The 17284-nt window shown below is 38.7% G+C and overlaps 2 protein-coding genes across 10 annotated transcripts in view; one reads left to right on the plus strand and one right to left on the minus strand.

The window, feature by feature from the left end:
• RNF141 (ring finger protein 141) overlaps positions 1–10935 on the plus strand; it is a 35786-nt gene extending 24851 nt beyond the window's left edge. For all 3 annotated transcript variants that reach the window (XM_032489031.1, XM_032489033.1, XM_032489032.1), the window contains exons 4-6: positions 1445–1626; positions 4910–5017; positions 7839–10935. In XM_032489031.1, coding sequence (XP_032344922.1) covers positions 1445–1626; positions 4910–5017; positions 7839–7989 — 441 coding nt within the window. In that variant the 3' untranslated portion in view covers positions 7990–10935. The remainder of the gene's footprint in view (positions 1–1444; positions 1627–4909; positions 5018–7838) is intronic.
• A 674-nt stretch (positions 10936–11609) lies between these two features.
• The window catches only part of AMPD3 (adenosine monophosphate deaminase 3), a 43012-nt gene continuing 37337 nt past the window's right edge, over positions 11610–17284 (minus strand). For 6 of the 7 annotated variants that reach the window (XM_006191946.3, XM_032489028.1, XM_032489029.1 and 3 more), the window contains exons 13-15: positions 16796–16969; positions 15086–15196; positions 11610–14100 (exon numbers count right to left, since the gene is read on the minus strand). In XM_006191946.3, the coding sequence (XP_006192008.1) occupies positions 13924–14100; positions 15086–15196; positions 16796–16969 (462 nt within the window). In that variant the 3' untranslated portion in view covers positions 11610–13923. The remainder of the gene's footprint in view (positions 14101–15085; positions 15197–16795; positions 16970–17284) is intronic. The other variant, XM_006191947.3, reaches the window with a different exon arrangement.

A 17284-nucleotide genomic window follows, 5' to 3' on the forward strand; every position in this document is an offset into this window, starting at 1 on the left:
TGGTCCAGTTTCCTCAGCTCTGAAAGCCTTATTTTGTAAGCCTCCATAAATTCCTGTCAACTTTAATTCTGTTTATTTGTTCTCTACCCCATGTATAGTTTTGTCACAGAGAATCTTACATATTTGCAACTCCATATAGACTTTACTTTCCCACAATTTTAATCAATTTTCTGATTATTAGAGATGGTTCTACAATTTTCAGTGTGGAATCTGATTCATATTTTTTTAATTGAATTACAGTCAATTACAATGTGTCAATCTCTGGTGTACAGCACAATGTCCCAGTCTTGCTTAAACACACATATTGGAATCAGATTCATACTTGATTCTTAGTTTTTTCCCTTACTGCCTTCTCAAGTAGTAAACAATTAATAAACATTAGTTACAACTAATTTTATTTTATTCCAAATATTGAAAGTTGCTATCATCATGTTTTTTAAATTTGTAACCTAACTACTTCACTTTCTCATGCCCCCAGTCCCATCAACACATTTAAAAACGTATTTCATTTACAATTTTAAGGGTCCCTCCATATGTCTCCCTGCATTCTTCATTTCTTTCTAAATGTTTTCTGATTTTGTTTGTTCCATTTACTTTGACATGCACTTTGATTTCACTGCTTGCTTCTGTTCCTACAGTCTTCCATACTGTCTCCTGTCCTGAAAGAAAGTCTTTCACACTCTAATCTGTCTCTGGTTACTTCAGGTTTTTCATTCAAGAATATTATGCCCTCAACCCTACTGGCTTTGGTCATTTCAAAAGAGAATATGTGCCCTACTTCATGAGGCCCCAAGACTTATGAAGGCAGTATTGTCTCTCCTTACCTATTATCTCATCCTTGCCCCAAATATCTCCTCACAGTAAGAATGTAAGCTAGAGTAGGGAGAGGAACAACCTGTAGGCCAGTAAATGGGTTTTTTGCTAAAGCTCAAAATGGTCTTCTGGGAAAAATACAAACACTTTTGTTAGGATTTATTTTAATGCAAATTTTTTCTTTCATTTGGAAGTTTTGATACATAATAGAACTTAAGATATTCAAGAAAGCAATCTGTTGTTTCAGTTATTTAGAATGATGTGGTTGTTGGATTGAAATAAATCTTTAATAAATTATTTAGAAATTAAAATGAAAATAATTGTCAATACTGATCTCTTAAGTCTGGAAAAGTTGTCTGACCTTAGCAACTCTAAACAGAATGATGCCTAATCAACGCTACAGGGTTGAGCATCAAATGAGATTAAATTATGTGAGTATTTGAACCCCACAAATGTAGGGGACAGGATATTATTCATTTGCTGAGATTCTTGCTCTCTTGGTAGGTAATTTGCAAACCTTGAAAACATCTGTTTCCTAGGATATTTGACTAAATATTTGTTCACCCTTTCGGAGAAAAATTGACAGGAAAAATTACCAACTTGTTTTTTCATTTTCTTTATATTAAATTAGATTAACAAAAGCAGTGGCATTGTGGAAGCATCACGGATCATGAATTTGTACCAGTTTATTCAGCTTTATAAAGATATCACAAGTCAAGCAGCAGGAGTATTGGCACAGAGCTCCACCTCTGAAGACCCTGAGGAAAACTCTTCATCTGTAACATCTTGTCAGGCTAGTTTTTGGATGGGAAGGTATACGAATGCATAAATACCATGGTTCTTTTATTTTCTAACCTGCAAACTACGAAATCTCATTAATTTTTACTGGTGTTCTGTGACATCTTAAATCCCATTACTTTTTGTCCCAGCTGATACTATATCACACATCAGCTTTTGAATTACTCTGTGCTTCAGGACATTGTTAGAATGCCAAATTGAAGAAAAACTAAAGTGGCTCACACCAGGTAATGTTTCTGTCAACCCAGTTTCCACTCTTCATTCTGCCTGCTTGCACTTAATGACAAAAGATACAGTTTGTACCCCTCTTATAATAGGAATTTAGGTTCTTAGATAATTGAAGCCCTTCAGGGAATTAGGTCCAAGAATCTGGCAAAACCATTCCAGTTTTTCTTAAAGATATCTGACTAATTGGAGCATTAATGTTGTAAATATTGGCTCTAGGACTTGGCAGTTCATTCAGGACTGGTGCACATATTGCATGTACTGAGTTACCAAAAGGAAATGAAATCAGCCAGCATTTCTGTGGTGGTGCTTGTTTACTCAGGCCTAATGTATTATTCCATCGAAACTTTCTTTTCCTTCTCTATACTGCTTTTGGCATGTGAAAGCTCACACCTGTTGCCATTTGACAACCATGACCATAATTTAAATTTGTAAACGCCTCATTGGAAAAAGGCTTACGTGGGTCCAGACATGTTGACATCCTGTCTTACTGTCATACAGGGTAGACAGCACAAATCTGTACTGATAGTGTATTTTATCTTAAAGTGCAGAATATGCTTAACAAGAACTTCTCTTTTATTGTTCCATTTGCAATTGCATTTTCCAATCCATTCTTAACCAACTGGTTTCCAGATACTATGTTGTAGCAAAATTGTATTTTAACTTATTATTTCCTGTTTATCTTTAATAGAATTGTTTGGCTTTCATGTTTGGGCTGTACAAGTATTATGATGAAATGCTAAATGAGCTTTAGAACATTACAGGCAGCATTTAGGCTTATCTTTCCTATATTTTGTGAAGTTACTCTTTCAAAGACAGGCATCTGATTTTCTGCTTTTCTTTCCTCTCTATCTTCTGAACAGTGATTTTTTTTTAAAGTATTTTGAAAGTTGAGAACAGTATTTACTAAGCTCTATGGTAGCAAATGAAATGAAAGTAATACTTTTTTCTTGTATCTTAATGAAGGAGGTAAGGGTTTTATCCTTTTTCATGCACCCTTGAGACTGGGAAACTCAATGCCTGATTGGTAGGTTAGGGCTGCTTCTTGCCTTTGTTTTTCAGTTTTTTGTTACACCCTGATATACTTAGATCATGGAAGAACAGACTTTTCAGGTTGAGAGGGGTCTTAAGAGGTTTTTTTTTTGGTTCAGCCTTATGTCTGATGCATTTTTCTACTAGTGGTTTACGTTTGTTGAGTACTACTTACAGGGTATTAGGCGTTGTGATGAGTGCTTTACGTGTATAACTCATTAAATCCTTGTACCAACCCCATGGGAATACAATTATTGGCCCATTACAGATGTAGAAATTGAAGTTTAGACAAGTAAGTGACATGGCTAGAAATTGGCCGGGCTGAGACACACATTCAAGCCTGTCTGACAATACAGCTGTGCTCCTAACCTCTGCGTTAGTTCTCTCTGGTGCATGAAGATCCTGTACTGCAGTGCTTCTTAAACTTTGATATTTAGTGGTTTTGAGGAGGAGCCTGAGATTCTGTCAGGCTCCCAGGTGTTTCACTGCTGCTTCTCCACAGATAGCACTTTGAGTAGTGAGACACTACTTACTACACTTAGCCGAGTGGTAGTCCAACTTGAACACCCGCACTGTATGGTACTCACTGCCTCAGAAAGGTAAGCCTTTTAATACACAAATGGCTTTAATCACTGCGCAGTTTTCTCTTTTGCATTGTGTTCCTCAGAGCCAAAATCTGACTCTCCTAAGGCAGCACAGCACAGATTCCAGAACCAAATTGCCTGTGGTCAGCTCCTGGCTCTACTCCTAATTGTGTCACTTTGGGCAAGTTATTAAACCCCTCTTTCCTCATCTTTTGAAAGAGAGTAAAATCTACTTCATAGGACTCTTGAGAGAGTTAAGTGAGTTAATATACATAAAATGCTTAGGAGAATGCCTGGCCCATAATAACATGGCTGTAAGAGTTAACTATCATAATTATTAAATTATTACCATATTCTACTTATTTCAGTGGCAGTGTCCTCTGGAATTCCACCACCAAGTCTGTTCTCTCTCCCAGTCCTTCTAATATTTCAAAACAGTAATCAAGTTCTTACTGAGCATCTGTTCTCCAGGATAAGCCTCCCCATTTCCTTTGGCCTTTGTTTATGTGGTCTCTTCTACATCCCAGAGGCTTTCCTGTGTGATCTTTTATCTGTCCATTTGTCTTTTGGGGGTAGGGGCAGAGAACTGGATTCTCCACTCCACAAGTGGTCTAACAAGGACAGACAGCAAGACTCTTTCTCCTTCCTTCTTCTGGTCACTGTACTTCTAGGGAGGTAGCAAAAGAATCAAGTGAACGTGGTACAGGTTCGACTGCTGCTTCCGTGTGTCCTCTTCTTTCTCTTACCTCCATCCAGAACACTCTTCTTCATAGCCCTCTGCTACTCGCTTTTAAACTCTGACCTTTAGAGCTCTGTCTCTCTTTATGGATACAGTTATATTCTCTGCTACTGACACCCTTAGAGTCCACACCCTTAGACATAAATTGTAAGCTCCTCAAGAGCAGAGACCCCAGTTCTTCTTGGTCTGGCACAGTGTATAGCATCTAAAAGGCACTTAAACATTGAACTGAATAGATAACAGAAAAAATCAAATACATTAGGCCCACATCCATCTAGGTCTTCATTCAGTTTCCCCATTTCAATTCAGAAGTTGCCCACTTTCATGCATTGCTAAAGCATAGCATTTAATCTTGTTACCACATCCTGATTTGTCTTTTGTAATGCCCATCCGACCAGGCCCGAATTATCTCCCAGGTGAATAGCTGAAATAAGGATCTGATTGGTGTTCCTCCATCTAGACTGTCCCTCATCCTGCTGTCCCAGTTAAAAGCATTATTTCCAGTGGGGGTTCCCTTGCCCCTCCAGTACGTCTTCCCTAGTATATTTGCTATCCCTAAAAGATAAGTTAACTCACTCTGACTTTGCATGAGTCATATTGTGCTCTATGTTGAAGGCACACAGATGTTTGATAATGCTTTTGAAGGCAATGGAAACAAAGTGTACAGCACAGTGACAGCAGAGAACATCATTGCTCCAGCTCAGTTTTCACATTGCAGGATAAAGCAGCTGACTGACGAGGAGGAGTGCTGTATCTGTATGGATGGTCGAGCTGACCTCATCCTGCCTTGTGCTCACAGCTTTTGTCAGAAGTGCATTGACAAATGGTAAGTAATCTACTGCCTTCATGGGGTAGGCAAAGGTCAAGTCCAAGAGTGTATAGGAAACTTCAAAAAATACAAAACCATCAAAGTTAAGTATAAGAGATTTTGTTCTTTAGTACTTTGAATTTTATGACATGCCTCCTACTGGTTAAAATATTTTTATTTTTGTATCTAAAGTTTATAAAATGTGGGGATGTATCCTAATTTTGACAGTTAACTTTTGCTGTAAGGAGATTTGTGCCTGACTTGAGTTTAGAATCAAACATTTCCCTTTTTCTTCCATTTATCTCTTCATTTCTACATTTTTCCTCTATATATGATTAGAAGGAATAATATGAATCTTTGAATATTGGACTTAGAACTTTAGAGAACCGCTAGTCAAGCTCACTGTTTTACAAAATAAGAATCAACCATTTATGGTAATTTATAATTGACATACAATAAACTTCATATTCCATAAGATTGAATGTCTGAATAACATTTTTGAAAGATATTTTTTCTGGATGTAGAGTTCTAGACCGATAGTATTTTTTCTCTCAGTACTTTAATGATGTTGCTCCACCCTCTTCTTGCTTACATCATTTCTGATGAGAAATCTGCTCTCATCCTCATCTTTTTACCTCTGTAAGTAATGTGCTTTTTTTCTCTGGCTGCTTTTAAGGTTTTTTTCCTTTATCACTGATTTTGAGCAATTTGATTATGATGTGCCTTAGAGTAGTTTTCTTCATGTTCCTTGCATTGGAGTTACAGGTTTATAGTATCATCGGTTTTGGAAATTTTTCAGCCAGTATTTTCTCAAATTTTTTTTTTCTGTTCTCTTTTCTCCCTTCTCCTTCTGGGACTCCGGGTACACACACATTAGACCACTTGGGGTTGTCCCACAGCTCACCGATGCTGTCTTCTTTTCTGAGCATCTTCTCTGTATTTCATTTTGGATAGTTAATATTGATTTATCTTTTCAAATTCATTGATCTTTTTTTTCTACGGTGTCTGACTTGCCATTAATCCCATACAGTATATTTTTTTTTCTTCAGATATTTTAGTTTTCACCTCTAGAAGTTTGATTTGAGTTTAATATCTTCCACGTATTTGCTAAATATATTTGGTCTTTCCTCTAGTTTTAATACTTGGAATACAGTTATCATAACCTTTAATTTTCTTGCTGTTAATTCTATCTGGGTTAGTTTTGACTGATTTTTTTCTCTTTATTGTGGGTTGCATTTTTCTGCTTCTTAGTAGTTCTTAATTGAGTGCCAGATATTGTGATTTTTTTTTTTTTACCTTTTGGGTATAGGACATTTTTGTATTCTTATAAAGCATTCTTGAGCTTTGTCCTGGAATATAGTTACTTGGAAACAGTTTGATTCTTTTGAGTCTTGCTTTTATGGTTTGTTAGGCAGGACCAGAGCGGTGTTTACAGCTAATTTGCCCCACCTAATGAGGCAAGCCTCCAGAATCCTCTACTCAATGCTCCATGATTTATGAGGTTTTCCAGTGTGGCTGGTGGGAACAGGTAATGTCCAGGCCCTATGTGAGCTTTGGATACTGGCCTCTCAGATCCTTTTGGGTTGTTCCTCAGCCCCAAGTAGTTTCCTCACATGTACACACTGATCATTACTCTCCTGAATATACTTTATGGGGACCTTCAGTAGACTCCAGGATTCTCCTCGTGTGTAGCTTTCTCCTCTCCAGTACTCTGCCCTAGCTGCCTTGGCTTCCCGAGATTCTCAGCTCTGTCTCGTCAAGTCAGGGAGTCTGCCAGGCTCCATCTAGGTTTCCCCTACGTGCTTTGCCGCCTGGAAGCTCTCGAGGCAGTAAGCTGGGGCAGTTATAGGGCTCACCTTCTTTTGCTCCTCATCCCTCAGGGGTTGTAAATCCTTTGTCGTTTTGTGTCTAGTGTTGAAAACCGTTGTTGCATGTATTTTGTCCTGTGTTTTAGTTGTTTTAAGTGGGAAGATAAATTTGGTCCCTGTTGGCCAGAAGCCGATGCTGACTGTTTTAAAACTGTGATTTTTATGCACAGAAAAGCCCATAAAGTTATCTTGAAAAATATCTCTGAGGAACCAGAATAATACATGTCAAATCTACTTTCCTATTTAATTTTTGGAACAGATTTCTAAATTTTTGCACAAAAGCCAAAGAGCAATTGATATAATTTAATTACTTTGCTCTCTGACTTCACTGAGAGATGAAGAGAAAATCATTTTCCCTGTATGACATTGTTCTGGATCAAATAAGTTATTTTTGAAATTTCTAAAATAATGTTTGACAAGACCAAAAATACCTTTGGAAAATGTAATTTTGTTAAAGTGATCATAAATAAGTTTTTCCTCCTCCCAAAGTTATTCTTCATGTAAAGTTTGTGTGTGTTTGTTTTTTTAAGCCTTGAATGCTTTCATTCCATTATTTATAGCAGCAACAAGCTAAGGAAAAACCTAAAAATCCTTCTGTGTGAATCTGGTTAAATGAATTATAGCCTATCCATACAGTGTATGTTTAAAAAGAATAGACAGTTCTAACCAGTGCTGATACAAAATAGCCCACAAGATACATTAACAGGTGAAAAGAGCAGTGATGTATATATTACACACAAGCTTGGTCATGCTTAATCTAGCTCTAGAAGAATGTATAAGAAACTGGTAACAGTGGTTGCCTCTGGGGATAAAAATTAAAGATTGGGATAGGAGGGAGAGAGAGGTTTTCACTGTGTACTTCTATGCTGTTTATTTAAAAAAAAACACGTACATGTATTACATTTCGAATCCTTTTTTTTAAATAAGAAGGAAAAGAGAACAAACTTTTCTTTATTTGACTTCTCTAATAGGAGTGATCGACACAGGAATTGCCCTATTTGTCGCCTACAGATGACTGGAGCAAATGAGTCTTGGGTGGTGTCAGACGCACCCACGGAAGATGACATGGCTAACTATATTCTTAACATGGCTGATGAGGCAGGCCAGCCCCACAGGCCATGACTTTGGGGTGAAGTGTTTCTATTAGGGGCTACAAACACTTCGGTCATGGGGGAAGGATGTAAGGTTGTTGTGGTGCAGACACCGAGAAATCAGTTTTTCCCACCCTCTTATTTTTGCTATTCTGACAATTTATCCCATTTCTTTTGACAGACTTTCCATGTCTTCCATTTATGGTAAACTAAAATTTGCTACTGTTTTAGGTCAGATTTTCCTGTTATTTACCTGTTCTAATGAATATTAGAACTAATATATTAGTTTGCTAATCCTTTGCTGGGGTTACAGCAGCATTTCCAGGGGCTTCTAAAACAACTACTACTTTTCAGGGCCAGAGTAATCTGGAATCTATTCAGTTAGGTCTAAAATAAACCTTGAATGTTAAAAAGTTGTAGCCATATGAGAGAAAATCTTAAATGACTGAAAATGTAGAATATATCAAAGTGCATGTTACTACTTAAATAGTCTTTCTGCTGGAATCTAAGGAGTATGTATGCCCCCTTGTGGTTAACTATTGCTCCTTTAATAATTTTTACTTGAAATGATCCAGTTATTTCCTAACTTTAGTGGTGTGTTTTGGAACTACATGGGGGGTTTTTTGTTGTTTTTTTTTTACCTAAAAGTCTTTTTTTTCCCTCATGCTTTATAATTTGGGTGAGGACTGTAAATTTGGGCATGGCTTTGCCTTGTAAATGGATTTCTTCTGGGGAGTCTTCTTGGCTATTCTGGAAATGCTTTCCCAAGCTGGGAAACTTCTAAGTAGCTTTTGATATACTTATGCATCTTGGAGTTTCAGATGGAAGTTTTTCTTCATCACAGATCCTGTTTTATATTTCTAAATTATGAAAAATCATTCAATATTAGTTTATGGTGCTTTAATTTTTTAACTTGAAGGCATCTTTCTGAGGTTCCCAAGTCTTCAAATTTCTTAGATTAAGAGAGAAGAAAATAGGGTGTAGCTTTTTAATCATATTTATACACAAAGCACCTCTGAAAATTAGGTGATAGTTTGACTTTGTTTCAGTGTACCTTATTTGAAAATACCCTGAAAGAGTATAGTCATAATGGAATTATGATGTTCAGTGGCACTTGAACCATTTTTGAAAAATTTTGCTCCTAAAGTAAAATTTTTGTTTTATGCTAAACATGAACATTTCAGCATACAATAAATTAGGGCCTGATGTCTTCTTTAAAAAGTGTGTTCACATTCCATGTAACTTTTCTGATTTATTGGTAAATTGCAAATATTACTATTTTCTGAAGTACCAAAGTACACAATTTAAGTTGCTGCTTATTGACAGCAGAATTTTCAAGTACTAGGATTTTAATAGGCATGCAAATTAAGTAATTCATTTCTAGGAAAAATGTCTGACCAAAGGTAGCTTGATTTTACCCCCAAAATACTGATAACTGGTTGACATTCATGATGGGAGCAGCTCAGTGCCAAGTAGCTAAACACTTGCTCTGGATGTTTACGAAGTAGAGCACTGGGGATGCTACCCTGTCAACCTGGCAATGCACTTGATGGTTGTGTGACCTTGAGAAAGTCCCTTCCTCTGGTTCATAGATTCCTACTTCATTTTCACACTTCCTTTTAACAGTAGAACCTTTTTGCCCCCCAAGTAAAAATCTTACTCAGAACCCCTGCGCACACACACACACACACACACACACACTCACTCACTCTCTACCCCACTATATAAAAGTCATTTTATTGATATAAATTCCCTTATACAAACTTTAAATACCATAACTAAATATTATAAAGTCAACCAATGAAAATATGTATTAATGCAGTGGTGGTACCCAGTTTATTGGAATTTGGTGAGTAACACAGTTGTATGATGGGACTTGTTTTTTAAGTTTTTTAAAAAAAATTAAATTCGTGTCAAATTTGCATAATCTCCTCCTTGGATTCTTAGTACTCTGTGGAATTTATTTTGAAAACCTTGAGATGATCCTCTGAGATCTTTTCCAGCTCTAAGAGTTTAAACTATCTTTTTGGATTAGACTTCCTGAGTCTAATTCAGATTGCCTAATTTAAGAATGTTTCTGAAAACAAAGTTGCTTTATAGATTTTTGGTTCTTTCCAGATATAGCCAATGATTTTATCCCCCAGAATCCTTCACCCTTCAATTCTTTAACAGTGAGCCCGGTGACTTGATATTGCCCAGACCTTTCTATTTTCCAGTATGAGCTCCAAGACACTAACTGATCTACTGTGAAATATGTTTTTATTAGCCTTATCAAGTAAATGAGCATAGTTTTTTGCTCACTCCATTAAACTGGGTGGTAATTCTTTAGATGTGAATGTTAGGTAGGTTCTACTGTAATAACTAACTGTAAAAGTTGTAAGTTTGTTTAATGGCTGAAATGTATACTTTTTGTATTCTGTACAGCTTGTCTTTTTTAAATTTGAAGTACTTAAATGCACTTACTATGATAGGAAATATGTGTGCCTTCTAGGATTTATGAAGTGGTTTCATGAACTCTTAAGAAATTTGTTTTATAAGTTATTAAGTTTCCCTATCCTAACTCAATAACATAGAGTTTGCTTATAATACCGTAGAAGTTTAGTTTAAGAAAATGGTTTTAACTATATACTGAATTTAGAAGTAGAGAAGAATAGTATCTGTTTTATTCTTAGGGGAAACTGGCATATTGTGCAATAAGTAATCTTTAGCAAGTAAATTTTAGCTAATTGAAGAGATTTTCTTATACCATGTAGTTTCATATTCTTATATTACTAAGTGTTTATATTCCTTAGAGGACTATTTTGTATTGTGCTCTGGAGAGTTGTGATGTTTTTGTGCTGTTTTAAAATTCACTTCAAATTAGACTCAATTTCCTTATACCTAATATATATATCTGGTTAATAAGACTGCTTGAAAATATCTTTTGGTTCAGTGATTTTTAACATTGAGAAGTTGGATTCATTAAATACAATCTTAAGAATTTGCATTTTTAACTGTTTTTTTCTTAAGTCAAGCTTTCTTGGTCTCTCTAGGAATAAGAAAGCTACTTGGAGATAAGGGAAATCACCTGATCACCCACATTTATAATGGGCAACACAATGACAATATGATATAAACAGTAACAGACTTTAATTTGTTTTCATGTCTTTTACCCCTATTTGACAGTAATTGATAAGTTACTTCAACCTATGGTGGTTTTGATAGTTACCATTTTCTAAGATAAAAGAATGTAAGTAGAGACACAGGTTAGAATCATAGTGCTGAGAAGTAGAAAGCCATTTATAAGGAGTAGCTGTTTAACTGATGGAGAAGTACACATTTTGGTATCAAAGGCTTTATAAAAGCCCCCTCAGATATATTTTGATAATCTTGCAGCTGCTTGTAATCTCACTGGTATCCCTTATCTTTCTAATCAACTATTTATTTAGAATTGGAAGGTATAAAATTTTCCAAGGAACTATGTCTGTTTAGTGTTTTTATTACAGTCAGTTTTATGCTTGTTCTATTTTGTAATGGTCATTGTTTAGGTAGAGAATACTTAGGTCTATTACCAACATACCGCCTTCAGTTGTGTCTGCAAGCCCAGAAAAAGATGAATATCATTTCACCAACACAGCACTCGGACACAAGAAAGAGAAAACCAGAGGGATATGCTTTCAACTCTGCTTTATCCAAGGTAAGAGAAAGTAAAGGCCCAGGATAGGCCTTGGTGAATATCAGCTTAGGAGGTGTGGTTTGTTTTCATGAGGCAGTGAACTGTAACATTGATCATTTCAGCAGTGCAGTTTGGAGTAATATATAACGTGCACTTGAGCCTTTTAGAGTAAGCAAGGAGATAACATGCCTCAAAAATTGTTCTTTTAGAAATGTGGACTAGTGTACTATTGGCTTTGATTCCAGTTGTGATCACAAAAGAAAATAGAGCTTCACCCATACAGGGCAATTAGGTACAATGATGTAATAGTGCAAAATGCTATACAAAAAGGTGGCTGAAAAGCCTTCAGGACAGATAAAATCCAACAGGTGTGTCTGAACAGACAGATGTTATATGCGGGGTAAAGGAAATGACCTTGTGTGGCTTTGCTCATGAACCATAACAGCAAAAGTTAGAAAGAGCAAAGGTTTACCCTTCTGGGTCTAGTGAGCTTCAGTTCAAAATTTGAGTTTTCCTAGTTGAGTGTCATCCATGTCTGAGTCTTAGTAAAAGATAAATTAATAGTTATTATTGATAGCTTTTCATGATGCCTATCTTAAAGTTAAAAAATTTAAAGATTTGCCTTAAAATAGTATCAGCTTAAAATAGTATTAAATTGAGCCACAGTCCTAACAGACTTTATTCAATAATTACTTGATACAGGTAAAATGACAATGAAAAACTGTACGATACTTGCTATGTTAGGGCAAATGTATACAAATGGGAGCTTTTCAAAAATAATGAATGCCTAAGGTAAGTGCTTAGTTTTCATTCAGTTTCATAATTAGCTATAAGATAGCATGTTTGCCTAGTAAATAGACTACGTTTATTGTTCCAAATGCTAAATTGACCAGTAGAGGGGACAAGCGTTATAAAGTAACAAGACAAGACAATCTGAAGTCAAGTAAGCATTTTCACAGACAAAAATGGGGTTCTTCTAACTCTGTAACGATTTAGAAGGGCTTCCCAGAGTCTGCATTTTCCCACAGTCTACACAGACAAGGAAAGTCCTTGCTGAGTACTAGGAGCACAATCCTTAAAAAGGTGCCAGAGGAGGAAATTCATTCAAGTTATTTAATATACATTTATTGAGCACCTACTATGTACCAGGCACTAGTAACAGATGAAGAATATGTTGGTAAAGCTTAAATTCAGAGTGGTCTTAAAAAAATGTTTTCTACCTGGCCCCTGGGATGGCTTGTATTTTCTGAAGAAGTCTGTGTATTAGGTAAAGGAGGGATTTCACCTTCGGGGAAAAAATGCCCCAGGTTGCAGGGATTACAAAATCTAGATTTGTGAGGCCTGATGGAATAGTGGGAAGGACTGGATTAGGATTGGAGAAACCTAGTTCTAGTCCTATTATTTACTAGAACTGTGTGACCTTAAGCAAATTTCACTTCTCTGGCCCTAACTCCTCATAGGTAAAGTGATAATCTGGCTACAGTCATAGAATATTCAAGCCAAAAGGAATAGAGATCTAGTCCTATGCTTCCCAAAAAGTCCTTAATTCAAATGTAAATACGTAGAAGTCCCCATTTAAAGCTAATGATGAAAGCGGAGTTGCCTTGAAGCAGTAAAAGCAGTGCCCCCCTCCCCCTACCCACCCCTGCCCTGAAATGGTCAGGGAGGGGAAAAACCACCCACCTAGTCCAAACCCTCACTTTTCAAATGCGGAAACCAAGACACTGAACAGGAGTGATTGTGTCAATGTGAACATTCGGTTTCCTAAATAGAAAGGGAGGAGGGCTAAATAAAAGTTTTTTAAATTCATTAAAAATGCAAATTATCAAGAAGGAAGTTTTCTAATTCAAAGTAGCTCTTTTATGAAAAGGAGCTCTGAAATAGATTTTAAGGCAGCCAGCCTGTCAGAGGCTGAAATGAACAATTACAACTAGCCTGCAGGGTCTACAGAGGACTACAGCAGAAAACCACACAGACTGCATGTCACTGGGCACTGGACCATGTAAGATCCTGGCCCTAATGCAAGCATTAGCACTTTCAAGAGAAGTATTTGGAAAATTAGGAATGAGTACAGACGAGTGTCCAGCTCCCAGATCCCCATGGAGGAGTCACCATCTATTACTCAAAAAAATTAAGAAAAGTGGGCATATGAGGCCTTAAAGTGAACAGTGCAACCAAAATCACTAGTTTGAAAGTTCAGAGGCATCCTCTCCTTGGAGGAAAAGTCCTCATTTGGTACCTTGACCCACTGTTAATCACAGCAGACTTGAAATTAAACCAACAGGTTAAAATGCACATCCAGTGCTCGACCTATGTGGTTAGGGCTGTGATCTCTTCCGATTTCATGGCATCAGACAGGAAGCTGAGCTCATTGCACAAGGTCTCGTATCGGAATGCCATCCGAATCTGAGCTACATTTGTCTTTCGAATATCATTTCCTTCAGGTCCTTCTTTGTAATAATTTTGTCCCAGAAATTTTTGCTTTTCCTGTGGACCAAGAGAAATACAAATGAAACATAACTTAGATTCACTTTCTCTATCCACATGGCAGCTCTGACATTAGCCACACCAAACCAGGCTGGTCCCCCGTCAAAACATCTTTCCCTGCAGGGCTCCTACAAAATTCCTCAGAGCTTCCCTGTCCTCAAGGATGTCACCCTGACAGCCACATTCATTCCCTTCATGTCTGACTGTTTCCTTGGTCAGAAAGGAAAGACGAGCTCCAAGAGCCACTGGGGATGAAGAAGGCGAGAGGAAGGCATGAGGACTCTAGGAAGTCCCTCCTGAGAGCTGACAAGGGCAGACAGGTGTGTCTGGGGAGAGCCAGTCCAAGGAACCTGGTCCCCACAGAATGAAGCTTGAGCCTTAACCCTTGTCTGCATCAGCATTCAACAAGAGCAGCACCACTGCAGCCCTCCTCCTGTGCCCGTGACATCGCCTGGGGAAGGGACCTAGAGCAGTGGTCCTCAGCCCTGCCTCCAAGTCAGAATCACCTAGGGAGCTGTTAAAGAAAAAAATTACCAATGTTTGGGTCCTATCCCTAGGTACCGTTCATCTATTCAAGAAATACTGTGCCTACTATGTGCCAGGGTCTATTCTAGGTCCTAGGGATAGAGTGCTGAACTTACATTCTAGAAGGAAAGACAGAAAAACATGACTGCCTACTGCAGTGTCAGCAGTGGTAAATGTTAGGAAGAAAAACAGATTCAAGGGATGGAGAATGAGAGCACGTGTGTGGCTACTGCAGAATGGGTGATCAGGGAAGGCCTCTCTCAGATGGCATGTGAGCAGGGTTCTGGAAGAAGAAAATTCAGGAGTCTTCCCCAGGATCCTCCACTAGAACACGGGTTTTCAGTGTGACAGAGATCCTCCTTGTTCCGTTCATAACAGGTCCCAGGCTTGGGGAGTGCCTGGCACGCAGCAATTTGTCATACGTGGGTTGAGAGGACGGGAGGGACAGGGCAGTGCACACCTGATGGGAGAGGCCACTCTGCAGCACGCTGTTCCGGGCGATCTCACACAGGTCACACGTGCTCAGCTTCCACACTTGAGCCGCAATCGCGTATTCTTCCATAAGTGCTTCCTAGAGTCCCACAAAGTAAATGTATTAGATTGGAGACTATCCATTTCAATGCATCACATGTTTCCAAAGCTGGCAACATTGCAGATTTTGTTTTTCTTTAATGACTGGCACTGGGATAATCAAACATCCTCCTCCTCAAATTACAAACTCTGGTGATCTTTTTTGTGAGAGCACTCAGTTACCAAAGACAGGTTTATCGAAAAACACCTACACATTTATCTGTTGACCAGCACACGTTCAAAGCCCAGTGCTGGTGGCCAGGGACACCAGCCTGCTCTCCTGTGCCCGTCTCCCTGGTCGTGCACACTTCTAGTGCCTGCTCTATATGGCTTGCTCTGTATTTAACACACTTTCTTAAGATTGTCCAAAATAGAAGTTACTCTGAGCAAAGCACTAAGAGCAGAGGTGGAACATTAAATAAGAATGAGAAATGATCAAGGATCAACAGTGAGATCGTGTAAGCCCAGAAGGATTTGGGTTTGAGCTGTGAGGGCAAATGTTTGACACTGAGCACAAGCCCTTCCGTCACCTCTTCACCACCTCACTGCCTCTGAATCCTAGAATGGTGGTTCTGAAGGTATGGTCCCAGCATCCAAGGGTCCCCCAGGCCTTTTGAAAGATCCTTCCTTTTCCAACTTTGTATTTCCTGAGGCAAAATTTTCTTCATATGCTTTGAAAAAAAAATTTATCACAACAGATTGACTGCAGAAGCAGAGATGAGAATCCAGCTGTCTTCTGTTAAACCAGACATTAAAGAGATTTGCAAAAATGTAAAGTAATTCTATTCTCAGTGTTTTGTTATTGTTTGGGGAAATGTGGTTATTTCTCATAAAAATTGCTATTTGTGTTAACATTTAACAGTCTATTAATGTTATTTTTCAATGAGTTAAAATTTTTCGATTTTCCATTAGGTTTTTTCACACAGTTAAGTATCATTAGATGTCAGGCACGTCATTCACAGCTCTCAAGGCCTCAGTTCTTCAGAATATAAAGGGGTCCTGGGATCAGAAGCTTGGAGCCTGTCCTAGAAGAACCAGGCACTTCTATTTTTACTAATCAGTGGCTGATCTAATCAGTACTAGCCAGATGTGCTGGTGCCCTAGTGGCTGGTTCACATGCCTGGCATCACTTGTCTCTTCCTCTTCTCCTTCCCAGAGATCCAAAGTCTAATAGTAATATTAGTTGTAACAAAATGGGAGCTAACATGTGGAATACATCTTGTACACAGACACTGTATTACACTCTTGGATTCATTATCTTAATGAATACTTACAGTAAGGTAGAGGTGGATGTAGAGACAATTCTATCCCTGTTTTACACATGAAGAGGTCAAGAGTCGAGTAACTACCAAATCACAGAGCTAGTGAATATCAAGGAAGGGGAAAATAGAAAGGCAAAGAAATGAAATTGTGCCCTCAATGATCCAAGAAACCCAGAAGAGGGCTCCTGGAAGGAACGCTTTTCCTCACCAGGCGTTCACCTGTCGTCTTCACTAGGCCACCAATGCCAACCCGCAGGCAGAACTGAGCTGGGTGCTCAGGTGCCTACCTGGGAGGACCGGTCTGAACTGGTGCCTGCTGGGGCCCCTAAAGTCCTCACCTTTGTGTAGTGGAACTGCATGGGGTCGTCGGTGGAGAGAGAAACATGCAGTCCCTTGTGCAAGAATTCCCTCAGAGGGTTTTTGGAATATTCGAGGAACAGACTGTTGTTGCTCAGAGGAGACATGGCAATGGGAATCTGAGCAAGGTAGTAGAGATACTGCAACACCGGGCTCTGCAAAAGAACCGCCATATTCAGGGTCACAAGAGCCAGCAAGGGGAGGAGGGGTGGAGAGAAGCCTTCACCAGGGGTCCAGCAGTATCTGTGCAAGCCCCTAGTCAACCCAAGTTCCCCAGCCCCACCCTCCGCCTCCCCCGCCTCCCCACTCACCTCCCTTCTGCATCACGTGCCATCCCTCCCTGGGACTGCTCTCCTGTCCTTTGTGCGAAGCGTTCCCTCTTGGCTCCAGACCAGAGAGACAGCCCAGGGCAGGAAGGGCACCTGCAAGGCCCCAGGCCAACCCCAACCAATGTCCTCAGCGCTCTTCCC

Source organism: Camelus ferus, chromosome 10 (assembly GCF_009834535.1).
Source record: "Camelus ferus isolate YT-003-E chromosome 10, BCGSAC_Cfer_1.0, whole genome shotgun sequence".
Classification (NCBI taxonomy): Eukaryota; Metazoa; Chordata; class Mammalia; order Artiodactyla; family Camelidae; genus Camelus; species Camelus ferus.